The sequence below is a fragment of the Grampus griseus genome, assembly GCF_964374135.1.
Source record: "Grampus griseus genome assembly, chromosome: 15".
NCBI classification, from domain to species: Eukaryota; Metazoa; Chordata; class Mammalia; order Artiodactyla; family Delphinidae; genus Grampus; species Grampus griseus.
This window is the reverse complement of record NC_139009.1, coordinates 74,614,243-74,630,114: the sequence shown is the minus strand read 5'-3', so window position 1 is coordinate 74,630,114 and position 15,872 is coordinate 74,614,243. Positions and strand designations below refer to the sequence as shown.

Genomic DNA, 15,872 nt, shown 5'->3' with positions numbered 1-15,872 from the left:
TCCCCCATCCCCACTGAACCATTATTGCCCCATCTTAGGCCAAGGCCACACAAAGACTTCGGGCACGAGCTGGCCTATGGGGCTGGAGAGGCACTAAGAGCACAGGCAGTGGAGTGAGGCCGCCCTGATGTGAGAACTGTTTCTGTCACTGCCTGGCCCTGTCTCCTCCCCGCCTCAGGTTCCTCATCTGTACAATGGGATTAAAACTTCAGTCCCCACCTTATAAACTCACAGTCTGGAGTGAACGAGGCACGTTCCTGACCTGGCCTCCTGGTCACTAGTCCAGGCCGAGGCCATGGCGAGGGCCCCACCCCCTTACACACATACAGCTCACTTCCCGAAGGGCTCTCAACCTCTCCCTCCCCCCACAGCCCTCTCCAACTGACCGGCCAAAGTCCTGGTCACCCACGGAGTCCATCAACACAAGCAAGTGTTTTCGTTACATGTTGGGGCTTTTACTTCAATTTGAAGCAGATGGTTGAGCACAGATGTGAACAGCTTTGGCCTTGTGCACAAGGAAGGAACAGGCCTTGACTTTGAACATGCCCGCCTCCCCACATACTGGCCCATTCCCCTGGTCCCTTCCTCCCCTCCGCCCCCCTGCACAGCCATCACAGCCCGCCGACCCCCAGGCAGGGTGCCATCTTGTGTGCCCAGTCAGGAGGGCGGGGCCCTGGCAAGGAGTGGCTGGCTGGACCGGCTGGGGGTCACCTTGGGGCAAGTCCCTGGGGTGAGGTACGGGTGGTCAGTATTGCCCCCCACCCTCCCATTCACTTCTCACGATGCTTAGGGCCCAAGAAGGAGCCTGCGCCCAGGGAACATGGGAAAATCAGGGTCAGAGGCCTGGGCAGCCAGTGGGAAGGAGAGGGGGGCCGGGATCTCAGACCTCACTCCCCACAGGTGCCCCCAGCCTCCCTGTCACAGCCTCCCTATCACCGATAAGCCAGAAGGCTTATCTGCGTCCAGCCAGCTCGGGGCCCAGCTGTAGAAAGGGAGTTCCGGGTCAGAGGGTCAAGCGCTTCCAACAGTCACCAAACGTCCATCCTTTCCACGAGTTCCTAGTGGAACTGCTGACTCTTCTTTGGCGTGAGATGGGACCCGGGCAACAGGAGGAGTAAACATCACAGAGCAACAGTGTGGCTTTTCACTATGGGGTCTTCTCACCCCATTTTGTTCAGTGTCTCTGTCGAATCTTTGGCAATGAATTTCTGCAGCCAGACGGTGGGCCTCAGGCCCGGGCAAGGGGAAGGCTTTGCTCTCCCCGTCCCACCAGGCAGAGAGCAAAGTGCAAAGTCACTGTGGAGTGGTTGCGGGGTGGGGCGGGGGGAGAGGGCGAGAGGGGGCAGGCAAGCTTCTGTCCTGAGAGGTGGTGGTCTGAGCATCCGGTGGCAACTTAGAGAGGACGACAAGGCTGGACTTGGCGAGCTCACCTTCTCCTCAAGCTTGACTGGAAAGAGGGCCCACAGCAGCGTCCTTGGACAAGCCCATGGCCGGTCACTCCTGAAAGAAACAACCAATGGGAGGAGAGGGAGAAATTAGGAGGTTGGGATTAACATATACACACTACTGTATCTAAAACAGATAATCAACAAGGACCTACCGTAGAGCACCGGGAACTCTACTCAATACTCTGTCATAACCTATATGGGAAAATAATCTGAAAAAGAATAGATATCTGTATATATCTATATATAAAACTGAATCACTTTGCGGTACACCTGAAACCAACACAACATTATAAATCAAATATACTCCAATATAAAAAAATAAACTAAAGAAATAAAGAAACAGCAGCTAAGACCCGGCACAGCCAAATAAATAAATAAATAAATGTTTTTAAAAAATAAAGAAACAAACAAAAAATAAAATAAATAAGCTAAAAGGATATATTGTATAGCACAGGCATTAGAGCCAATATTTTATACTAACTTTAAATGGAATATAATCTATAAAAATTTTGAATCCCTATATTATATACCTGAAACTAATATAATATTGTAAACCAACTATACGTCAATAAACAAGCAAACAAACAAAAAGAAGGGCTTCCCCGGTGGCGCAGTGGTTACGGATCCGCCTGCCAACGCAGAGGACACGGGTTCAAGCCCTGGTCCCGGAAGATCCCACATGCCGCGGAGCAACTAAGCCCGTGCGCCACAACTACTGAAGCCCACAAGCCTAGAGCCCACGAGCCACAGCTACTGAAGCCCATGAGCCCGTGCTCCGCAACAAGAGAAGCCACCACAATGAGAATCCACAAGAGAAACCACCGCAATGAGAAGCCCGCGCACCGCAAGGAAGAGTAGCCCCCGCCCGCCACAACTAGAGAAAGCCCGTGCGCAGCAACAAAGACCCAACGCAGCCAAAAATAAAAATTAAATAAATAAAAATTTTTAAAAAGCCAAAAAACAAACAAACGAAAACCAACCAATGGTCAGAAGTAGCCCCTACTGGTCCTGACTCCACAAGGCCGACCTGTACCAGGTGCCGGCGCCCATGGTACCTCCTCTTACTCGATCCTCGCGGCTGCCCGGGGAGGGGCTCGGGAGGGACTCGTATGGCCCAGGCAGGGACTGAATCTTGAAAGGTTCGGTAAGGGATGGAGCCAGGATCTGGACCCAGGACCGGCTGCTGCCAGAGCCCACGTCGTCCCCTTACTCCCCACCCCTACCTTGCTGCATTTCAGAGCCACTGCTGACTTTGCTGGTTTGGGGGATGGGCGGGGTTGTAGGGGAAGCTCAGGGACCCCTGATCCTGATACCACAGTCCGCCAGGTCACACCTCTGAGGGATATCAGAGTCAGCCCTGTCCCCCCACGGGAATGGCATCCTTACCTCCTTCTCCCTACACCAGGGGTCCCCAACCCCCGGGACCCCTGTACCGGTCTGCGGCCTGTTAGGAACCGGGCTGCGCAGCAGGAGGTGAGCGGTGGCCGAGCCAGCAAAGCTTCGTCTGCCGCTGCCCATCGCTCCCATCACCGCCTGAACCCTCCCCTCCCCCATGGTCCGTGGAAAATCTGTCTTCCACGAAACCGGGCCCTGCTGCCAAAAAGGTTGGGGACCGCTGCCCTACACCCTTCAGACAAGACACTACACCGGCAGCCAAGAGGCTGACTCTAGGTGCAGCCCATCCCCCCGCCAGCTGGGCCTCAGTGGTCTCATCTATAAAATGACAGTGTCTTCATCTATAAGAGGACAGTGTCCTCAGCTGTAGTAGAAATGAAGTCTGACCTGGGAATTCGAACCCAGAAAACAGATGAACACGGTTCTAGTCTATTTGGATCGGGAGAGTACAGGGGACACAGAGAGAGGGGAGCCCAGAGTCTACAGTATTCCTTCCAACGTGGAGCCTGGGGTGGCTGTGAGAACCCAGGTGCTCTGGGGCAAATTGGGAAACCCCTAGGTTAGACCGTCTTTCAGTTCCTTGCAGTCCTGACCTTCGGAAACTTCACATTGGCAGCTGAACTTGGTGTTGCTCATGAGAAAACTGACCAGAGGCATGATTTTGCTACAGGAAGGGACAGGAGATGCGAAAAGGTCCTGGGGCTGCCGGGCTTTAGCTTTGGGGGAGGTCAGAGCTGGTGGGGAGGCTCTTCAGGGGCTCCCAGTCCACCCAGAAGATGCAGGAGAATAACAGCCATCCGCTAACTGGGCACAGCACAGCCCTAATACCGCAGTTCCAAATCCTTCTCTCCCGTTTCCTGCAACAACCCTGAACAAACAGCTAAGCACTTATTTTTGCAGCAAAACATCTGTCAGGCACCTCTGACATGCCAGGGCGCTTCTCACGTCCCCAGCTCAGAGGTAAGTGCTACGAGTTGGCAGCACCACGATTCGAATCCAGATCGGCCGTGTTTATTCTACCACAAGGAGCCTGCTCCTGCTGAAAGGGAGGCTCGGGGAGCCGGGCTGCAGCCAAACCACGAGGCTGGAGGGGCTGCTAACCACAGGCCCTAGTGAGCCTCAGGCCTGGGCGGCGCTGGGCAGGCAGCCAAGGTGCGAGGCCCGGGCAAGGCTGGAAGTGGGGTCCAGGGAGGGCGAGGGAGCCCAGCCAGGAGGAGGGAGTGTCCTCCAGCTAACAGAGGCTAAGAAGGGGAAAAGGAAAAGTGAGAGGAGGTAGCATCTTGATGTGGTGAATCCAGGCTCACATTCTCCGAGCCCATGGTGCGTGGCTGGCCCCAGCAGGAATCTGCTTTTTGTTACCGAGTCTGAGGAGGATTAAGAAGCGGAAAGGAAACCCGTGGGGATGGCACTGGGTCTGTGGTCCACGGGGTGATTTACAGCCGCGTCATCCCGGCGCTGGCTGCCTGGGCGGGCCCTGCGGAGGACTGGCCCGGAGTTCCTCCCTTGTTCAGTCTGCCTGCGGTCAGGGAAGGCACGGAAGGCTGGGGCAGCTGAAGCCATCCCACTGGCTGCCCTGTAAAGGCGGCCGCCTGGCCGGGCCCAGCCCCAAGCCCTCCGTCGGCTCTCAGACTCCACTGAAGCCATGGCTACCACCCAAGAGCAAGGGAGACAGGGGTTTCTCTCGCCAAGGCCCGACCTGCAATTCTCAACCCCACCCTTTCCCTAACGTCTACACTGGACCTGCGTTCCCACCACCCACCCTTGGTCCAGGAATGCCAGCACATGCATCATCCGTCCAAGGAAGCCTTATGTCAACTGGAGCGTGGTGGGAAGAACACTGGGAGGCCTTAGGTGCCACGACCTTTTTTTGCAATTAACCAACTGTGTGACCTTGGGGAACTGACTCTCCCTCTCTGTGCTTTAATTCCTTCACCTGTACGGCAAGTGCACGTACGTGGATTAGCACTCCCCAAAGGGTGCTCTTCAGAATACTAGCCAGGTGAGGTATATCCCATGAGTTTGGGAAACATCACAGACCTTGGCCCGACTTTGGAAAGTCACCGTGTATATGAACATATTAAAGTCTCTGAAAAGTCCTACAGTAAAGAAATTCGTGTGGCTTTACTTACCCAGTGTTTCCCCAACCCATTTGATTGTGTGACTGCAACCGCATTGTGAGGAGTAGAAACTCCCTCTACTCTTCCCGTTATTTAAGGCTGCACAAGGGCATTTCAGAGGGGCTGGGGGAAAGTCTCAGGAAAGCTTGTTGAACTACGGTAGGGGCAATCTATGGCCCTTCCCTCCAGGTACCTGCCAACATCACTCAGCCACCTCCAGGCTCTGCTTCTTTCTTGCCTGTCTGCCCATTGGCCCAATCTCTCAGCATCCCAACCCCGAAGACCCAGTGAAGGCAGTCAGTTGGTCCAGCCTCGGTCAGATTCCTTCCCCTAGACCAATCTGGTGTGGCTGAGAGACAGGAGACAAACCTACCTATGCCATCCCTTCAGAAGAGGTGGGGTATGTGTGTGTGTGTGCGTGCGCGCGCGTGTACGTAAGTGTAGGTGTGGATGTGTGTGCACGCACACATGCAAGCATAACTGCAAATACAGGGGAGAGGGCTGGACACACTCCCCACTGTGACAACCACACCACAGACCCCCTTCTCATGTAACTCCTGGCAACATCCTGCTTGGGTCCATGTGAGAAGCACAGCTTGAAAGGGCCTCTTGCGTCCCCTCTGGCTCTGGCCTTCTGTGGGTGGTGTTCCCACTGTGGCCAAGCCTCTGATTATGGCTGGGTAAGGCTCTCACCGTCCTGAGGAGCCCCCTGCAGCGTGACCCCTCCACACAAAAGATGCCCTTTAAACACAGGTCTTGCTGCTCACTAATACAAACTTTAAAAATGACTAGACAAGATGCCTCCCAGGTCCCTTTCAGCAGGTCTGACGTGCTGAGTCCGACTGAAGTGATTTGGTCAGGGTGACAAAGTGTCTGGGTTTATCACGTTCAGAAATCATCTTTTTTTCTTTTTTGGCCACAGTATGGCATTCAGGATCTTAGTTCCCCAACCAGGGATCAAACCGTGCCCTCGGCAGTGAAAGTGCAGAGTCCTAACCACTGGACCGCCAGGGAATTCCCAGAAATCATCTTTTTATCTGCTCACTCATTTGTGGTCAGAATGTCAGCTCCACAATGGCAGGGACATGGTCGTTTTGTTCGCTGCTATAGCCCCAGAGTCTAGAACAGTCTGGACACACAGTAGCATCTCAATAAATATTTGTTATTTGTTGGACGTGTGAATATTTCCAGTTACCAGGCATTTTATTTACTGTAGCATTTAAGTACCACCAGATACGTTTCCTATTTCAAATGTAACACTGAGCATTTTTGTAACTGTGCCTATGTTTTAGGGGAACTTTTGGTAATTGTTGTGAACCCAGGAACAATGTTGTATCTGTCTGGTTTTGTTCACTTCCAGTTTTTAAATTTCTAATTATACCTCCTCTGCTTACTAAGTTTGTCCCTGGCTTTAAGTGGATTGGTTTCCTCTCCTCGTCACTTCTATGTGCTTCAGGGTAATTTTATCACTTGAGGGCATTTTTAAAAAAACGATTATTTCTGCCTATAAGTTATTTTACCTTTTAAGTTCATTTTCAGTCACTTCACCTATTTAACCTTTTTGTTTGTTTGTTTGTTTTTTGTTTTTCTGCGGGACGCGGGCCTCTCACTGTTGTGGCCTCTCCCGTTGCGGAGCACAGGCTCCGGACGCGCAGGCTCAGCGGCCATGGCTCACGGGCCCAGCCGCTCCGCGGCATGTGGGATCTTCCCGGACCGGGGCACGAACCCGTGTCCCCTGCATCGGCAGGCGGACTCTCAACCACTGCGCCACCAGGGAAGCCCTATTTAACCATTTTTGACTGTTTTCAAATCATACATCTTTCTGTTTTTAAGCAATTTGTATAGAGCCTTCTATGTGTAGAAAAAGACGTCAAATGGGATTGAAATCCTGAGTTTTTTGTTTTTTATGGTTTGTCCTAAAAGGAGCAGTCAGATTGCAATGTTACTTTAAAACTAAAATATGAAAGACAAGCAGGGAGGGCATGGGAGAAGTATTCTTCAAGCCCCACACTATCAGGCATTATTTTACCTTTCACTTTTACGTACCCCAATATATGGGCTAGAAAGGGTTTGGTTCTAAATGCTGACCACTAGGGTTCATCTTGGCCCCAAAGTCAGCGGGACTCTGGGGCCCTGGGCAGGCTGGTTGATCTCTCAAAGCCTCAGTTTACTCATCTTTAAAATGAGCACAGGGGAGGGATAAACTGTGAGATCGGGATTGACATATACACCTATTATATATAAAATAGGTAACTAATAAGGACCTACTGTACAGCACAGGAAACTCTACTCAGTCCTCTGTAATGACCTATATGGGAAAAGAATCGGAAAAAAAGTGGATATATGTATATGTATAACTGATTCACTTTTCTGTATACCTGAAACTAACACAACACTGCAAATCAACTATACTCCAGTAAAAATTAAAAAGATAAAATGAGCACAGTAATAGTATCCACTTTCTAGCTCAGTTGCAAAGAATCAATGGGACGAGAGAGCCACACTCCCAGCAGGGCCTGGCACACAGTGTAAGCACCAGCTCCCATTCCTGCAAAGAGCTGGGTCCTTGGTGTGATTCACTGGTGTTTGAAAACATAAAATGGCATCACAGGCTGAAAGGTCTCAAAAGAAGTAACCAGAAATAGTCATATGGAACCAACTGTCATCTCGGCCAATCTGCTTTAGACGAATTCTTTTTTAAAAATAAGCACAACTTTTAAATTACTTAAGTCACATCCATGACGAATGAATAACCAAAGTGTGGTATATTCATACAATGGAATATTATTCAGCCATAAAAAGGAATGAAGTACTGACATATGACAGAACTTGGATGAACCTTGAAAACAGTACGCTAGGTGAAAGGAGCCAGGCACAAAAGCCCACGTATTACAGGATTCCATTCCCATGAAATGTCCAGAACAGGGAAACCCATAGATTAGTGGTTGCCTAGGGCTGGGAGGGAGGAGATTGCTAAAGCATATGGGGTTTCTTTGGGGGCTGATGAAAATGCTCTAAAATTGACTGTGGTGATGGCCACATTTTAGTGAAAAAACTAAAAAATCATTGAATTGTACATTTTAAATGGGTAAACTATAATCTCAATAAAAATGTTAAAGATTTTGGGACTTCCCTGGTGGCACAGTGGTTAAGAATCCGCCTGCCAATGCAGGGGACACGGGTTCAATCCCTGGTCCGGGAAGATCCCACACGCGGCGGAGCAACTAAGCCCGTGCACCACAACTGCTGAGCCTGTGTGCCACAACTGCTGAAGCCCACGCACCTAGATCCCGTGCTCCACAACAAGAGAAGCCATCGCAACGAGAAGCCCGCGCACCGCAATGAAGAGTCGTCCCCGCTCGCCACAACTAGAGAAAGCCCGCGCACAGTAACGAAGACCCAACGCAGCCAAAAATAAATAAATTAATTTATAATTTAAAAAACTGTTAAAATTTTTGTAAACGCCTAAGTAGTATATGTTAATTATAGAAAAGTTAGAAAACACAGAAGAGTGAACAGAAGAAAACCATTTAAATCACCTCCATCTCCCCACCGAGAGAAACCATGATAGTGCTGGGTGATTGCTGTTCCACATACTTTTCCTTTTTTTTTTCCTAGTTGATACACAATGCTGTGTTGGTTTCAAGTGCACAGCAAAGTGATTCCGTTATATATATATATATATATATATATATATATATATATATATATATATATATATACACACACACACACACACATATATGTACATATATATATATTTTTTTTTAGATTCTTTTCGATTATAGGTTATTACAAGACATTGACTATAGTTCCCTGTGCTATACAGTAGGTCCTCACTGTTTATCTCTTTTATATGTAGTAGTGCGTATTTGTTAATTCCAAACTCCTAATTTATCCCTTCCCACCCTTTTCCCCTTCGGTAACCATGAGTTTGTTTTCTATGCCTTTGAGTCTGTTTTTGTTGTGTAAATAAATTCGCTTGTATCATTTTTAAGATTCTACCGATAAGTGATATCATATGGTATTTGTCTTTCTCTGTCTGACTTGCTTCACTTAGTATGATCATCTCTAGGCCCATCCATCCACATACTTTTCCTATGCGTAGGCAGACCTATGTTGGATTTCATGGAGTGAAATCAGCTTGTGCAAACTGCACGGCAAGCTGGTGTTTGTGTTTTCTCCAACACTCCAGCCCATACATCTTTGCATCTGGCAGATCTGCTTCCACCTCTCCAAGGGCCAGGCTCTGCTGAGGTTATTCTGGGCACGAGCATAGGCCTGGGCTTCTGGCCTCCAAACTTCCCAGGGAACTGGAAGCAGGTATGGACCAGCCCACCCCCAGCGCCTCCCGCCTCGCCTGGCCTGGGCGCCACGGGTGACAGGCAGGAAATTTATGAGCAGTTGGAGCTGGCGGCCCTTTGCTAAGGGCAGGAACACGGTGTGAATCAACGACCACACTGTGTCCAGGCTGGGAGGGCTCTCCAGGTGCCAGGATCTAAGAGCTGCAAAGTTATAGCCAGAGCCCCTTGTGAGCCAGGAGAATCCGCCTGGGGACCATGAACTGGGGGAAAACTTCATTCAGTCATCAAAGATTTATTGAGTTCCTCCTGTCAGCTCTGTGACAGGCGTCAGGGTTGGAGGCCCTGCCCTGCAGCAGCTTACAGTCTAACCCCAGGGCAGAGCAGAAACCACCAAAATGCTATCCTGGTAGATGCTGTCGAGTCACCTCTTCCCCCTACCCCCCGCTGTGTCCCTCCAGGCCACTCATCAGAGAAGTGAATATGATTGCCAGGAGCTCCCGGCTACGGGGTGCAGATAGCTTCCTGTGATGCTAGGAGGACGTCCTGCCCTGTCGGTCCAGGTCAGGAGCAACAGTGGGTCCAGCAGTCTAAACCGCTCGCTGACTGGTGCCAACATTTATGTTCAAACCTCAGGGTCAGTCAAGGACATACAGAAGAACTTTCCTAGCTGTAGGAAACAACCACTGAGTAACACTGGGGACCCCTCCTGTGCTAAGATGCTGGAGCTGAAGCTGGGACCCAGGCACCCGGGCCAGCACTAAGAGAGCACCGTCCAGTCCCGGGCGTCCCCTCTGTTCCAGTACAGCCTTGCGCGGAGTACTTCCACCCACGGGAACGGAGGCTCCAGGAGGGCAGGGTTCTGCTGGCTGTGTCCCTGCTGTGTCCCCAGTCCAGGACAATGAGGCCTCCAGTCCAGCTGCCTGCCCCGAAACCCACCTCACTGCAGTCTGGGGAAATGTGTTTCCCCTCTGAAGCCTCCAAGCACTTCATACCGACTCCTCCTACACCCCTCTGTGCTCGAGTTATGGCTGCTGCAGCTGCCATCACCCACTTGCTCCCCCCACACGGCTCCACCACGGGCTCCTGAGACAGGGGGCCAGGTCATCCTCCCAGGCCTGGGGACAGTAGTCCGTGAATCGGCTGAGGGCGGCCTCGTCCGGAGCCCAACACACTCCTCTGCATGTGCGGTTGTACAGTCCTTGGGAGGTGCTGTCGCTGCTTCCATTTTGCAGATGGGGAAATGGAGGCCCTCGGTCACACGCTAGGATGCAGCAGAGCAAGGCAGACCCCTCAGTCCCTAGAGGATTCAGCTTCTTCACTGGCAATCGGGACTAGAAAGTCCTCAAGCCACCCCCCCAGCTGCCACCTCTCTTGGTGCTAAGAAAGCCTCAGCCTTCATCCCCTGGGGCCTAAGGGAAGGTGGGAGGCCCGGCGCTTGCAGAGCCGGGCCAGAGCTCAGAGGGAGAACCCACGCCTGCAGGGGACGGGCAGGGAGACCCCAGGGGCCGCCGGGCCGACCCTTCTCGGGCTGCAGGCTGACCATCTCTGCTTCTCTCTCCGTGCTCCCGCCGCGTCTCTCTGTGCCAGCTCTCTCTTGGCCTCCCCTCTACTTCTCTCTCCACGTCTGTCAGCCTATCTGCCTTTCTTGGTCCCCACCTCACCCCACCCACAGCACAGGGCACGGCAAGGGCCGAGCTGGCCTGGGTGAGGCCTGAGGCCCAGCTGCTGCAGCTTCCCATCTGCTCCCCGTCCTGTGAGGTTGTCCAGCCAATTCCACTTCGCTGCACGCTGCCCTTCCAGATCCCAGAAGCTCAAGGAGCTCCTGCCCTTGCCCCATAGCCAGAGAAGGCACCCGGGCTGGAGGGCAGCAGATAGCTGGGCAGACACGTGGCCCAGCCAGGTGAGGAAGGCCCTGCTCCCTGGAAGCGTCCCTAGGGCCCCGACTCATGACCCTCACACACGCCCCCCACCCCCCGCCAACACTACACATATACACACACCCCCAACCACAGTGTCGGGGGTCCCCGGGGGCCCCATCATGCTTCTGCATATCTCCGTGCCTCCCCTCTCCCCAATCCTTTTTTTTATTTAATTTATTTTGGCTGCATCAGGTCTTGGTTGTGTCACACAGGATCTTCGCTGCAGCACGCGGGATCTTTAGTGCTGGCCCGTGGGATCTAGTTCCCTGACCAGGGATCGAACCTAGGCCCCCTGCATTGGGAGCGTGGAGCCTTAGCCACTGGACCACCAGGGAAGTCCCTCTCCTCCCCTCCCCAATCCTTATAGCAAAGCGACAGCAGGAGTGAGGGGGCATCAACCAGACAAGCCAATTCATGCTAAAGTGCCGGCCCACAAGCCTTTGCAAAGCCCACAGCATGTCTTCAGGAGACCCCCAGTCAGAGTCTAGCTGTGGATAGTTCAGGATCAGTGGAGGCGATAATGGGGTGGCTGGGAGAGGCCACCAGGCCCCTGGACAAATGATTTCTGAAAAAACAGTGTGCAAACCCTCCCTCTGGCCCCTCCCATCGTCCCTAAGCCCCTCATAGCCAGACTCTGGAGATACCGTGGGATGCAGGAAAGGGTAGGACATCTCTGATCAGGGCTCTTCACTCACCACCACCCTGACCGTCAGTGACACCACAACAGTACTGGGAAGAGAAACGGATCTTTCACCCACACACACACTTAAGTGCACGTACATACGCTCCCTGACGCACAAGCACCCTCACGGACGCAGTGCAGCGGAGTGGCTAAAGGTGCCGGCTGTCGCATCACACAGCCTCTGTTTGAATCCTGACTTCCCCATTCCACCAGCCGTGGGACCTGGAGCACTGACGTCACCTCTCTGTGCCTCGGTTTCTCCACCTATAAAATGGCAATAATAGTAGTCTACTGTCTGAGGCTGAAGAGAGGATCAAAGGTCACAAAGGCTGCGAAGCCAAGCACTCAGGGTGAGGCAGCCACATGTCAGTACACACACGTGTGTATGTATGTGTGTGGGGGGGGTCTCCCCCCATTTGCATGTCAGCTCCTCAAGGCAGGAACTGTGTCTCCCCATCAGGTGGCCAGGGCCCCACTGGGGACACGGCAGAGAGGAGCTAGCTGCCCATGAGATAGTGTGGAAGGCAGCTAGAAACACCTCACTTGCTTGGGCTTTCACGCTTCCATTCATTCGGCAAGCACGTACTGAGTGTTCAGACTGTGCCCGGCTCCATTCGGAGCACGGGGGGCCCCCCCACCGTGAGCAAAACAGACAAGGACCCCGACCCGCCCAGCGCTGCCCCCGCAGGAGAACAAGCCCCTGAGCAGGAGTGACTTTCCCTAGAGAAAGGAAGCCGTGTGTTTTCTGTGCCCAAACAGCTTGGACAGGTCCCAGTTCCCAATAATTGATGCACTTCCCTGCATTCTCCGTCAGACGCTACTGGATGAACTTCAGCTTCCCCTTGACAACTCAAGGTCAAGCCTGGGAACGTCAGTCTACAGAGGACTCCCCAGGTCCTTGAGGCTCCCGGGGCCCCTCACCCCGACACTAAATGGCTCCAATCCCTTGGCTTTTCTGAGCCCCTGGTGTTGCCCTCTTTGTTCTCTGTTTCCTCCCACGCCATCAGGCCACTGGCTGTGATTCTGGGGGCTGTCACTGCACCTGCTCCAGGAGCTGGTCTCCTGGTTGTTTCTGCTCAGCTGCTCTGACCCGAGCCTCCAGGGAGGCAGGCTTGTAAGAACTGTGCACGGAGCTAAGCACAGTGGGCTGCGAACAAGGTCCTGCAGGGCTCTCCTGTGAGCTTTCCTGCCCGGGCTTTGTGTCATTCAGCCTGAGTTCCAAAGGGTGGGGCCTTTGTTTTGTTCTCCAGAGTGACCCAGCACCTAAAACAATGCCTGGCACATAGTAAACACTCAAAACTGTTTATTCTCAAATAAACGTACAGCGTCCTTCGAGCTTAATTCATCTTTTTCTGCTTCTGTTGAATAAACGAACCACCACTGCGTGTAAACGTGGAGGGGGTGGGTGGGTGCCAAAGTGGATCCTGACCCCTGGGGGAGAGGGGAAGCTCTGAAACCCTTGAAGACCTCCGGGCACCTCCCCAGTGCCAGACACTCAGTCCACCATGTGGGAGGCCCTCCGTCTGATCCTGGCAGACAGTGCCTACAGATGCCCCAACAAACCTGTGCATATACACACACACACACACACACACACACACACACGCAGCAGAAGGACGGACTCGGTGTCTGCTGCCTGGCAACAGAGTCAAGTCCACCCAGTCTAAGTCCCTGGGTGGGGAGGGGACACTCAAGGTCCCTCTTCCCACCTTCCGGATGGACAGCAGTGTCCTCCAGGAGCCCCAGTGACTGCGTAGTGCAGCCAGTTGACGTAGCCCTTTCATGGCCATCATTTCCTTGAACCCTCCTCACCCATGGACATTTCTATCCACGTCTCATGAGGAAAGCGAAGCTTGGAGAAGGCAAGTGTTCGAGCTGACAGAGCTCATGAGTGGCTGTGCTGAGACAGACCCGCGTCACTGCTAGACTCCCTCACCTTGGGAGAACAGAGGGCAGTGATGGGTCTAGATTCAGAAGCGCTTGTTTCAAGGGGCTGGATGAGCCTAGGTCCTGCCTGGCCCCACCCAGCTGTGTGGCACTGAGTGACTTCACCCCCCGGGTCCCAGCCTCCTCGTCTAGCTCCCATGGTTAGTGACGTGGATCTCAGGAGGTCACTGCAAAACTCAAGAGGATAAGAGGCATGAGAAGGCTCTGCACACTGAAAAGCACTGTGCAGAGGAACCAGGTCACCAGTGGCCTAGTCACCTAGGTTCCCTGAACCTCAGTGCTGTCAACTGAAAACAGGGCTACTGGCCCTCACTTTGCGGGGCTGGGGGGAGGAGTAGGCAAACTCGCAGAGATGGGGTTCTGACACTGTGGTTGAGGTTATGATGACATCCGTCAGCCCCATTGGGAAGAAAACCACTCTGTCAAAAATCAGGGTCAACTTTCCAGGGATGAGCCACGTGGCCGTTTACCCTACTGTCCTCCCAGATGAGAGGCCCCAATGTCCTCCTCAGTTTCAGGGAGAGCACCCCTTCTTCCAGGGCAGGTAGGGGATGGCTGGACAGGACTGACTGAACTGGTGAGGAGAAACGCTCTTCCCAGCAAGGCCCTGCCCTGCCTTGGATGTAGCGTGTGGATGAAGTACTCAGTGCTGTGGCAGCCACTGTGCAGTCACGAGGTAAAGACCAAGAAAGAAGCCCGAAGCCTTAGCATCACCAGAGCCTTGGAGCCAGGGAACAGTCTCCTCACTTCACCTTTCCTAACTGTGAGAAACAGGAGCCCTGTTAGTTTAAGCTGCTGCTAGAGGCGTTTCTGTGATCTGAAATGCAAAGCTTTCTGCACTGATTCAAGGCAACAAGAGCCCAAACTCCCCAAACAGGAGCCTGGGGGAGCCCAGGGGCACTTCCCTGTCTGTGTCCTAAAGCCCCTAGTTCACGCTTCCCTAGAGTCTTTGCCTTCAGCTCAGGAATATTCAGCCCCAGCGTGTGTGGATTTTCATGGAAGGAACGCTGTGCATTACTTGGCAGCCTCCTCTGTGCCAGGAGCTGGGACACAAAGATGAAAGGGCTGACAGTCTAGCTAGAGAGGTGTCCTAAACACACATTGTGTGACATAAGGTAATGTAGTACAGAGTTTTAATATCACATAATTTATCAGGTAACATATCACCTAAAAATACAATAAAATGAGCTCTCAAATATCACATAATGGAGTATCACATAATATATCATGACTTCATACTGTATCATAGGATGCTCTCCTGAATTAGACTCTACACCCCCCTATGGTAAGGGCAGGGAGGTGGCCATGCTATGGGGCCCTGCGGTGGAGGCTGGGGTAGGGGTCAGGGAGGGCTTCCAGGAGCAGGACTTAGCCAGACAGACAGGGTAGAAGGGCATTCCAGGCAGAAGGGACGGCGTGAGCACAGAGGCCAAAAATAGCCCCTCTGGGCGAGGAGTTCTGCGTTGATGGAGTGTAAATTGGGACACCGGGAGTGACCGGCTGGAGCCAGGTCACTTAGGGGGAGGGGCAGGTGCCCTGTAAGGGAGTCTGGCCTCTACCCTTGGCCTGTGGAGAGCCCCTGAGGGGTCCTGAGCAGGGCGAGTGAGGCAGTCAGACCTGGCTTTCAGCAGAGCTGCTGGGAGGGGCGCAGGTGGGTATGAACTGAGCCAGGGAGCAGCTGGGCGGCAGGGCCAGGCCCCAGGTGGCCATGAAGTCTGGGCAGAGAACTAAGCACCGTGAAGGCAGGAAAGGCTCCTGCTTCGCCCTCTAGAAACGTTTATACTAGGAGGTCAGGAAGGCAGGGATTTATACCTTCCCCTAGAACCAGCCTCCAGTCTGCAGGGGGAGGTAGAAAAAGGACAACCAGGGCCTGCTGGCGCCCCCTGTGCCAGGCGATCCACTGTGCCAGGGGCAGGGGCTCAAGAATGGGCAGTGGGAGGGCAGCCCTGCCCTCCATTCTCCTCCCACTGCTCCTCTGGAAGCTCCAGGTCTGGAAAGCAAGTTCTGGTCACTGGTCGGACCCCACGTCATCACCAGGGGCCTGGGGCCAGCGGCCACGC

The 15,872-nt window shown here is 53.1% G+C and overlaps 1 protein-coding gene across 2 annotated transcripts in view; it reads right to left on the bottom strand.

Annotated features, from left to right (window-relative positions):
* Window positions 1-728: 728 nt before the first annotated feature.
* Window positions 729-15,872, bottom strand: part of ATOH8 (atonal bHLH transcription factor 8) — a 34,016-nt gene continuing 18,872 nt past the window's right edge. For both annotated transcript variants that reach the window (XM_082672302.1, XM_082672303.1), the window contains exon 3: window positions 729-1,500. In XM_082672302.1, the coding sequence (XP_082528428.1) occupies window positions 1,427-1,500 (74 nt within the window). In that variant the 3' untranslated portion in view covers window positions 729-1,426. The remainder of the gene's footprint in view (window positions 1,501-15,872) is intronic.